The sequence below is a fragment of the Chiroxiphia lanceolata genome, chromosome 26 (assembly GCF_009829145.1).
Source record: "Chiroxiphia lanceolata isolate bChiLan1 chromosome 26, bChiLan1.pri, whole genome shotgun sequence".
Classification (NCBI taxonomy): domain Eukaryota; kingdom Metazoa; phylum Chordata; class Aves; order Passeriformes; family Pipridae; genus Chiroxiphia; species Chiroxiphia lanceolata.
Window position 1 is genome coordinate 2,904,848 of NC_045662.1, and position 10,413 is coordinate 2,915,260.

A 10,413-nucleotide genomic window follows, 5' to 3' on the forward strand; every position below is an offset into this window, starting at 1 on the left:
AGCCAGAACAGGTCAAAGCTCTGTCCTTGAGGAGCTGCTCCTGCCAGGCCATCGCTGCCGTAAGATGCCACCTGGCTCCCAGCAGGGCCCGGCCTGGCCGGGCTGAGCCAACCTCACCTCACCAGCCCCCTCACGGTGGTGGGTCCTGCTCGGGCCAGAGAGGGGCCGTGTCCCTCTGCCCCCCCAGCCCCCCCAAACCCTGCTCTGCAGTGGAGAGAGCTCCCCCACCCCTCCCAGGCTGCCAAAATCCTGGAGAGCTCCAGCTGAGCGCTCGGCTGCCCGGGAAGGAAGGCAATCTGCTCCTCCAGGAGCAGGTCCCAGTCAGCCCTGGGAGCTGCTCCCAGGGGGATGGGGGTTCTGCTGGGAGCTGCACTGGCCCCATGAGGGCCCACACTGGCAGCAGCTTCTCCTCCATCACTGTTGGTGCCTCAGCACCCACCCAGCCCCCTGCCAGGCTCTGCTGACGTCCCCCTTTCACACACAGCAGATGCTGAGGGTGCTGGTTTAATCTCAAACCTCGTGGAGCACCAGCTCCTGCCTTTCAGCCCCACATTTTGTGCAGCAGGACCAGCCAGTCCTCCCTGCACGGCTCAGACACCAAACCCTGACACTGCTGCCGTGTTTGCTGCATCCCACCCACGGCAAACACCCACTGTGGTCCATGTCCCACCATGCCCAGCCTGGCCCAGAAGGGAACCTGAGGCAATGAGGAACATCTGCCTCGAGTCTCTTCAGCCTATGGGGATGCACCAGCCACATCCTGGGGCAACCAGGGCTCCAAAAAACCACTGTATATCTTGAGTTGTTCCCCGTGCCTGTGAGGGGCACAGGGGTGGCAGGTCCCCTGGGCCAGGGGATGCAGCACAGTGAGCTGAGACAGGGTCAGCACTGGGGGGGGTGAGCAGCACAGTCACACACACACATGGTCTCTGTGACCTGCCACTGACCTAGCAGCAACATTCAATTAATAACAATTAGGAATTAATAGCCCCCTGCAGTGCTTTCCCTCTCCAAAGCAATCCAGGGATATTAATTAACACATCCACATCCATTAATTAACACATCCACATCCGACTCTGGTGTCACCCCCCGGCACTGTGGTACCCAGAGCCAGGCCTGTCCCTGCCCCCCTGATGTCCTGCTGCCTCAGACAAGATGGGATGTGTGTGGCAGGGAGGGCTGGCAGCTCTGAGCAGCGAGAGGGATGGCTCTGAGCCTAATTAGCAATCCAGGATGGGGCTCTGAGCCTAATTAGCAATCCAGGATGGGGCTCGGGCTTCCCACTGCCGGCGGCGCTGGGATGGGAGAGCCCAGGGATCCGTGGGATGGAGCAGCACGAGCTTTGCACGGAGCTGGGGAGGTCACTGGGACTAAGGGGGTGCAAACCAGCCACCCTGGAGCTGTCCTTGCTGTAGGGACCGTTGTCACCCATCAGTCCTGCTCCCCTGGGCCCGCTGCACTTGGCAACACTCGGTGTGGAACGGGAAAGACTTTCCGGGACACTCCGGGACAGGGCTGAGCAGCCCCTGCCCTGGGCCTTTGGGAGGGCATTGGGCTGGGATGAAGCCTGCTCTGGGCTCTGAGACAGACTTTGGGTGTTAAACACAGGGAGTGCTAAAAGAGTTGATGCCAACCCGGGGTGGCAGAGCAGCACCAGTGGAGGGGGAAGGGAGGGGGCAGAGCAGGTCCTGCCAATGCCACAGCCATGGCTGGAGGTGGCTTTGAGCAGCCTCACTGAAGGGGCTGCCCCTCCAACATGCTTGGAGGTGTTCAGGGTGTCTCCAGCCCTGCCTGTCCCCTGCCTTCACTCTGCAAAGGATCCCTTTGCCTTTGTCTCCTCTGACTTCCAGGCACTGTCAGAGAGCTTCTTCCCTGCTCCACCTTGAGGGCTTTCCCTGGGATACGACCCATCCTCAGTCCAAGCCACGAGTGAAACCCCCAGGGAGCATCTGGCCCATGGCAGACCCCCTTTCCAGCCCTGTCCCAGAGCTGGCAGTGACCTGCTTTGCCCCTCACCATGAGCTCAGGGTTCCTCTGATCCTCCCCCCCAAAGCCCCATCCCAAACCCTGCCAGCATCGAGGCAAAGCTCAGGCAGGGAATGAGGCTCAAGCAAGAGCCATGGGGAGATATTCCACAGCTGATGATACTCAGGGGAAGAGCAGCAGTGAGAATGCCTCCATCTGGCACTAAAACCCCTGAGTTTATTAATTAATCCACATTAGAGGGCCTGTCCCCATGGTGTGTAGACAAGAGGCTTTGGTGAGAGTATTTATTCTGCTTGGGAGTCTCTCTCTGAGTGTGCTGGATGCAGATCCTAACAAAAGAATATCAATCAGGGCTAAATGAATGCCCTGTAAAACCTGATTTATGAGCAATTAAAGGTTTTCCTGGATTAAGCTCTGGTCTCCCTCTCTTGCCATAAATAATTCTGACTTCATTTGTCTGTCAAGAGAGACATGGAGATTTTTGGGGACAGGTGGAAAAATGACTAATGGCATTTGGGTATTGGGAGCTAATGGCACAAACAAGCTGGGGAAGGGGACACAATCCAGGGGGCTCCTGTGGGATCTGGATTTTCCAGGGTGAAGGCTGCTATGGAAGAGTTGGAGTGATGGACACAAGCATGAGAAAGGGCTGTTTTTCTAAGGTGGTTGTGTTAAACTCTCCTGCAGATTGTACATGTGGGACTCCTGTGTGTTCACAGTGTTTTCTGTTCAGGATTTGAGACTTTTTTTCCCCAGCTGCATCCCAAAACCCACCCACCCCCTTCACTCATCACTCTTTTAGGGTTGTACCCCAGGGGGAACATCCACAATTTCATTCACCCGTCATTTTCTTCCCGTTTATTTGCATTCACAGCTCGGGAAAACTTGGCCACACCAAAGCTGCATCTGCCATTGCCTTTCCAGGGGGGATAGTGCAGGATTTCAGGGGAGATTTCGGGGGGAAGAGGGACTGGGATCTGCAAAACTCCAACCCCCTTTGCCCTCTGCCATCAGAGTGGGGCTGATTGCTGCTGGGTGGGTGCCTGTGGCTAAAGCAGGGCACCCTGCAGAGAAGGAGGGTCTCTCCATCAGCTCAGAATACAGTCAGGGAGAAGGAAAAACAACAGATGGGCCCCTGGGTATGTTATTGCATCTTCAGCAGGAGCCACCCGCTCGTGAGTGACAGCTCCCAGCGTTGGGCAGCAGCTCCTGGGCTCTGCTTGGAGAGGGAACCCCAGGATTTGGGGGTTGATTTGTGCTTTCTTTGGGTTCAAAAACCCTTCTCCCAGATAAAACCACGGGTTCAGCCTCTCTCAGTGCTGCAGACTCGGATCTCAGCTCGAGCCTGTCGCTCGCAACAAACTTCTGAGCCAGCCCCAAGCAGGGTTCTGGGGGAGCAGAGCTGGATTTCAGGGCAGGGTTGGGCTGGTGGTGCAGGATATTCTCATCCTAGTCCTATATATTCCTGCTCTGGTGACAGAGCAGCTATTCTGGGAACAGGCTGTGCCTTTTCCATTCACTTCTTCACTGGAGATGCGAAACCACAGGGATGATTTCATCCCCACTGAATCAACTCCAGCCTGGAAGGAGAGCAGGACTGGGAGAGATCCCCAGGGCCAGCACGTCCTGCCACTGCAGCTCCACGTCTTATGCAAGGATTGGAGCAGGGAAGAAGGCATCAGGGCTGGTTTTTGGGCTTCTTGCTGCTGGAGGTGATCAGGGGAGAGGGGAAAACCATCCCACCCCCAGCAGCAAACTCTGCTTTTGCACAAAGTGCTTCTGCAGTTTTTTCCAGCCCCAGAAATGTCATCAGCTCCTGGCAGAGCTGCAGGTGAACTGGTTTATTTTAATCACTTTCTGAGTTTGTTTAAACGACTTGCAGGGTGCCAGGGAGCGTTTTGCAGGACGTTTGGCTGCCTGTCTCCTGCTCTGACTGTCTGAGCCCCCCCAAGGGATGCCCACCCAGCAAGGCAAGGTGGGCAATTTGATGCTAAACTGGAGCTGCTGGGCAGGTGAACGGGGAACACCCAAACTGTGCCAAGCAGGATTCAAAATCTGTCCAGGCAGGGGAGGTTTGTCCCTGCTGAGCTCTGCTGAGCTGGAATGCTGCAGGTCTCTGCACTCCCAGGCTGGAGGCTGCTGCAGGTACACCTGCCTGCAGGGCTGTGCTCACTGAAGGCTGGAGTTCCAAGCTCCTTTAGCCCCCACTGCCCCCAAGGAGAGGGCTGGGATTGTTCTGGAATAGGGTCTGAGTTTTGAAGCCTTGCATTTATAGGAAAAAACAGACAGCTGGTCTTGCAAAGGGGGGGGGTTTGGAGATTGGGTGTTTCTTTTTGGAGCCAGCTGGGAGAGGCTTCTCTTTGCTTGGGCTGGTTTTTGGGACCCCCTCCCAATCCCAGCCCCAGCACAGGGATGGTTTTGTCTCAAACTCGGGAAGCTTTTCGAGGATTTGGTGCTCCATCTTCCCAAGGAGCCCCTCCTTGGGGAATACCTCGGGATGCCCAGGGAATCCCCCAAGCCTGAGGAGGTTTGGCAGAGGTTGGGAGCTGTGTCTCAGCACCTTTGGGCGATTTTAGGACCCCTTTTTGCTCACCCAGAGGCTGTGAGGAGCTGTCAGGCTCTCTTGGCTCTCCCCACGAGTGCTGTCTGTGCTGTCCCCACAGACTGGCCAGGAAGGACCAGGGGGAGAAGAGATTCTGCCCTGTCTCACCTTCATTTCTTGCATCAGAGCCAAACCAAACCTGAGCAAAACCAAACAAACCAACCCGGGGAATATAAGCACAAAAGAGCTCCCATAAATCAGGCTTAGGGGGTTGCAGTGACAGGAGGGAGCAGCTGCTCGGAAGAGGAGCTTTTAAAAGCAACACCAACTTGGCAGGGATGTCTCCTGGTGCTCATCAGCTCCTCTCATCACTCGGGTGAGAACTTTCCTGTCCCAGAGGGGCAGTTAATGCTCCCTCTGCTCCTGCTGCCAGGGATGCCCAGCCCGAGGGGTGGGAGCCAGGGAGGGCTGACCCTCTGCTTTTCCTGCCCTTCTAACTCTGCAGCCACAGCTGGGCCACTCAGACATCATTCTGCAGCCAGCCAGCCAGGTTTTCTCTTTTAACCCCCTTTAACACAGAGGTTTAGTCAAAAACCTGATCGTTTTTGCTGCCTCTGTGGGTTCGTTCAAATAATATTCAAGATTTCACTGGAAACCTTCGTTCAAATAATATTCAAGATTTCACTGGAAACCTCTTCACCTCCTTTGCCCAGGCTTTGGGATTTAAACGTGCTTTGGGCTGGGAGCATCTCCTTTCCTGATGAGCCCTGGAGGAGGAGGAATATCGCTCCTGACAAAGCATTTGCATGTTGTGCAGAGCTGCAGAATTAGCAGTGGCTGCACTCGCACAGCGAGCAAACGAGAGAGGAAAAGTCTTGTGCTCTGCGGCTTGGGAGGGGGGGGAAGAGGAGAGGTTTCCTTAGAAAATCGGTTACGGGGGGTACAATTAGACCCCGCCTTTGTGTTGTCCCCATCCATCACCCCCTCCCAGTAGCCTGGTGGCAGCTGCTTTCCCTGGGAGGTGCGAGGCGGGAGCGCTGGGCTGCGCTCGGGAGGACCTCCCTGCAGTTCTTTCCCCCTTAAACGACCCTTTCGCTGACTTCAGCCCCCTCCCCGCCAGTTTTGGGCATTGGCGAGCTCTTGCCGAGCCCCCCAGAGCCTCGACCGGAGGAATTCTCCCGAGGGGGGCCCTTTGTGCGGCGGTTTCTCCTCTTACTTTCCCCTTCCTTCAAAAGGGATGGAGAAGTCCCTGCGGGGAAGGCGAGCGGAGGGTGATGGGGAGGGGGCAGAAGGGCCCTTTCTGGGAGAAGAGAACTTAAAAGCGCCTTACCTGCAGGAGGAGGAGGAGGGCAGGACGTGGGCCGGGCACCATCCTTATCTGCCCCTGTGCCCAGCTCCGCGGGGCATGGCTGGCACCGGCCCCGCTCCCGCCGGGCTCCTTCTGCCGTCGGGGGGAAAATCCTCCGGGCTTCGGGCGCAGGAGCGTGGAGGGTCCCTGCGGAAGCTGCGGGTCCCTTTTGAGTCCCCTCCGCTCAGCGCCCCAGCTCCTGCCTTTTATAACCTCCCCGGAGCCGCTGCTCCCGCTGCCCACCTTGCAGCTCGCCCGCCGATGGGCTGCATCCCTCCTCGCCAGCCTCCCACTCCCCCCTCTCTCCCTCCTCCTCTTCCTCCTCCCCTTTTCCTTCCTCCACCTCCCTGGTGCCTTCCAAGTCTGTTTGAATTTTTTTTTTTTTCTTCCCTTTCTCCTTCCCTCCCTCCCTCAGCATCTTTAGCAGCAGAAACTTCCCTCCGGCCCAGGGACCCCCCCCGGCTCCCTCTGGAACGGGATCTCCCCTCTCTGCCCCCGCACTCCCCTGCAGCCGCTGCGGGGTCTCTGCTGCGTGTTGGGGGCCGCAATTTGCGGAGGGGGGGGTTTTGTTATATATTTAAGGATTCGGCTCCAGGGCTCTGGCAGAGGGACTGAGGGAAGGGGAGGCTTCCCCTTTGCAGCCCCTTTGCAGCCTGGCTGGTGAACACGGAGGGAGGGGAGAGCTCCTTTCCCTTCCCACAGGGATGGGTGGAAGGGGCTCCAGACCTTCCTGGTCTGAGGGAGATGCTCCTGAGACAAGGAGGGGGGTGTGGGGCAGGGGGATGGAGGTCCTTCACACAGCGGGGCTGGAGGGGGTCGTTTGATCATAAAGGGGGGAACTGAGCCGCGGGGAAGTGGAGGGAACTGCCGGGAGCGAGGTTTGTCTCCGGGGGTGGTGGTGGGAGGGGCAGGGGCGATGGGAATGGAGCAGGGGGGCTTGAACTGATAGAGCAGAGGAGCGGTGTTTTGGGGGACACGCGTCTTGGGGAGGGTGGGAAATAGCAGTGGGCGATGTGGGGGAGCCTGGATGATGCTCCTGAGGTCTTGGATGATGAGATTTCCCCTCCTTCCCCAGCCTAACCCCCAGACCTTAAAGGGTCTCCTGTCACACCTCCGTGTCTCAGTTCCTGCCATGCCCTGGCAGCCTCCACCCTGGGCTCCTGGGGAGGGATCCCCCACATCCCGTGTCCCTTGGGGATGCCATGGCCAGCACTGGGTCCATCCCTGAGCTGGAGGAACCTTTGGCTGGGTTAAACCTGCTCCCCCATGGCTGGGTTAAACCTGCTCCCCCGTGCCAGGGCAGTTTCAGGGCATCCCTCCTGCACCCCCTGGGGCTGGGTGGGTTTGTCCCATCCATGGGTGCTGTGCCCACCCCGGGCAGTGTGGATCACTCTGCTCTGAGGTGAGCTGGCAGCAGAAAGCTGGACAGCACGTTGTGGTTCCTTCTTTCCTGGAGGAAATCAGGAGATCCAAGGTGTGTTGGGAAGGGGAGGATGGAACACATCGCCTTGGGGTCACCACCCTGGGGGAACCTGAGTTGTTCCTTATCCTGGGGGAAGGGGGGGGGCAAAGATATTTCTCTGCCTGATGCTGGTGCATCCACAGGGGGCTGGATGAGGCTCCCAACCACAGCCTGTGCCTCTGGAATGGCTGCAGCCCAGGGAAGGTTGCAGACAGATCGATGGCAGGGCAGTGTCCCTTGATGGATTCCTGGCCACAGCCTCCATCCATCTTCTCAGAGCCACTTTGTGCCTCTGAAGCACAGGAGAGGGCAAGGGGGGAGCAAAGTCCCTCCTGATCTGCTGCACCAAGGCACAAAAACTGCACCCCAGCATGTGGGGGCATCCACTGACCCCTCCCAGGCCCCACAGGGTAAATGTTCCTCACCCAGTAATTAAAGGGAACAAACAGCACAGCCAAAAATCTTCAGGCATTAGCTGGGTTTAATCAATTGTGTCGCTGCTTTGGCAAAGAAGTTTGAAAATATGTGAAGCTCTGGTAAATTTGGGAAACTCTTTGTTCCTTAGGTCTCTTAACACCCCTCCCCTGCCAAGTGATGGGACGGGACAGACTCCAGAGCCACCCCTGTGTTACCTTTCAGTTCAAAAAGCCCAATGGAAAATGGAAAACCTTCCAAAAAGGGCTTGAGAAAGCTCCCACCCCCTCTGCCCCCTTGAGCAGCCTGGAGTCATCCAAGTAAATCACAGGATCATGGAATGGTTTGGGTTGGAAGGCACCTTAAAGATCATCCAGTTCCAACCCTCTGCCATGGGAAGGGACAACTTCCACCATTGTGGGTGTAGGACACAGCTCCACACTCTGGTTTTGGGGGCTGCTCAGGGCTTTGTGCACCCCAGGGGACAGAAGGGACCTTGCTAAGGGAGACCCCATTCCCACACCAAGAGCTGAGGATCATCCTTCACCATCTCAGCCTGCCCGTGGCCACCAAGTGGGACAGGTGTGATGGCCACACCCTCCTCGGGTGCCCAAAGTGGGAGGGGATGTGGGAAAAGCAAAAGGGAACACCCACTATTTTTAGTCAAGGAATTGGTTGTCGGGGGCATGAAGGTAATTCCTTCCCCATAGATCAGGGAAAAGGCTGCAGTGCTGTTTGAAGGGCCTAATTGAGGGGATTTATAGTAAAATGCAACTTGTCAGATGTGGCAAAGGAGAAATAAAACAGTCCCTGAGACAAGGAAATCAGTCCATTTGTCATGGTTAATCTCCAACTCCTCGGTGAGGAGCAGAGACAAACGTGGGAGATGGGGATTAGGGACAGGCAGAATGAAGAGAAATATCAGATTTCCAGAAGGAGGGAGAGGAGTGATTTGCTCTGACTTATCTGCCTTTGCTATACTATTCTTATTTTATGTAGCTGCACATGGTTTGTGTCTGAGCTGCTCTGTGGGGCCCTTTGTGGGACTTACACCACTGCCCTGCTCCCACCCTGTCCCTGCAGCCATCCCCCCCCTTTTTTTGGGAAGAACTCCACGTGTCCATCCTGCACAGTGGGGATGAGACTGGGCTGGGCCCTGCACTGGGGGAAGGGGACACGTGTGTCCCCAGTTCCCACACTTCCAGCTGGGACACCTGCAGGACAAAATAACCCTGGATGTCCTGGGCATGTAGGTCAGGTTGGTCAGGAGTGGAATTTGGCTTCTCAGCTGGAATCACACCTGGGATCAGCAGCTGCCTGTGTTTCCCCACGTGTGTTGGGGCTGTTCCTGAGGTGGAAGGTGCTCCGTGCCCGGGACAGGGAGGGCAGCACGTGGAGCTGCCTCAGCAAGGGCAGGCTGAGCAAAAGCCCAACCCAACCCCGTGAGTGTCTCCCAGGGGACTTGCTTTTTTAAAATTAATTTTAAAACTAATTTTCAGGCTTTCTGTCCTGTGTCCTTTCCCCTCCTCCTAAACCCGCTGCTCTCAAAATCCCTCTGACAAAAGGAAGTGGTTGCTGGGGTCGGGTTTCCCTCATTCCTGATGTCACCACATCACATAATCGTGTCCCAGATTTGGGCAGCCCCAAATTTGACTGCTCTGTGTCTCCTGCCTCATCCCTGCAAGTCTTACATCTGCTCTGAAAGGAAGAGCAGGAAAGCTCAAACCTCAGCCCTGCTGGATCATTGCAGGGAATGGAACCAAAGGCTTGTTATTCCATCACCAGGCTCCTTTCGTGGTTATCACCTCGGAGCTGTGCTGGCAGAAGGTTTTCCTTGTGAGAGGCTTGGGTGGCCCCTGGACCCTTCAGGCACCTGTTCATCCCCTCAGACTCTGCTGGAGAGGCAGGAGTTGGTCGTGCAGGGAGAGAAACCAGTGTCCTCCTGGGAGAAGGAGAACTCCCACACAGCTGGGGCTGGGTTTTGCTCTGACTCACTGCTCCACGCAGCAAACAACCAATTCCTCCAGCACAGGGATAATTCCCTCCTGCTGCTCCTTCTCCCCCATCCCACATGGTGGGCACTGATGGGAGATCCCACTTTAACAAAAACATGGGAGCTGCAAACTAAAACAAGCAAACTCCAGGAAAGCCCCACAGATCTGGGATCTAACTGAACCTGCCATTTGCTTCCCAAGTTTCTCCAAAGACTTTGCCATGTTTTTCAAATTGCTTTCGGGAGGGTGCATCAATTTTGTACAGAAAAGAGAGACGCAAAAGCTTTTGTTTTGCAGCTAATTAAACCTCAAGGCAGAATGCTAAACTAATCACAATAACAGTCATAATTATTATTTCTCTCCTTCAGAGCTAAGCCAACTGAAATTTTCCAAGCAGCAGAGTGGCATTTCCCATCAAACACAACGCCCGTGGTTTGTGGTTGGGAAGAACTCCGTGGTTTTACTCTTGGAACCTGATGCCATCAATCCACCAGCTGCAAGTGGCTCTGTTGTCACACCCTGTGTGCCAGGGACGTGCAGGGCCCTGTCAGCCTGGAGCCTCCTCAGGGCTGTGTCTGCAGGAGCAGCACAGGGACCCAGAACAGGGGGCTGCATTAGGGGTGAGGCTGTTGCACGGATGGACACGAGTTCCATGGATGGACCTGAG

General features: G+C 56.3%; 1 protein-coding gene across 2 annotated transcripts in view; it reads right to left on the bottom strand.

Moving 5' to 3' along the window:
- The window catches only part of LOC116798845 (corticotropin-releasing factor receptor 1), a 31,606-nt gene extending 25,438 nt beyond the window's left edge, over positions 1-6,168 (bottom strand). The window contains exon 1 of one of the 2 annotated variants that reach the window (XM_032711501.1): positions 5,859-6,168. In XM_032711501.1, coding sequence (XP_032567392.1) covers positions 5,859-5,900 — 42 coding nt within the window. In that variant the 5' untranslated portion in view covers positions 5,901-6,168. The remainder of the gene's footprint in view (positions 1-5,858) is intronic. The other variant, XM_032711502.1, reaches the window with a different exon arrangement.
- Between the last annotated feature and the right edge of the window lie 4,245 nt (positions 6,169-10,413).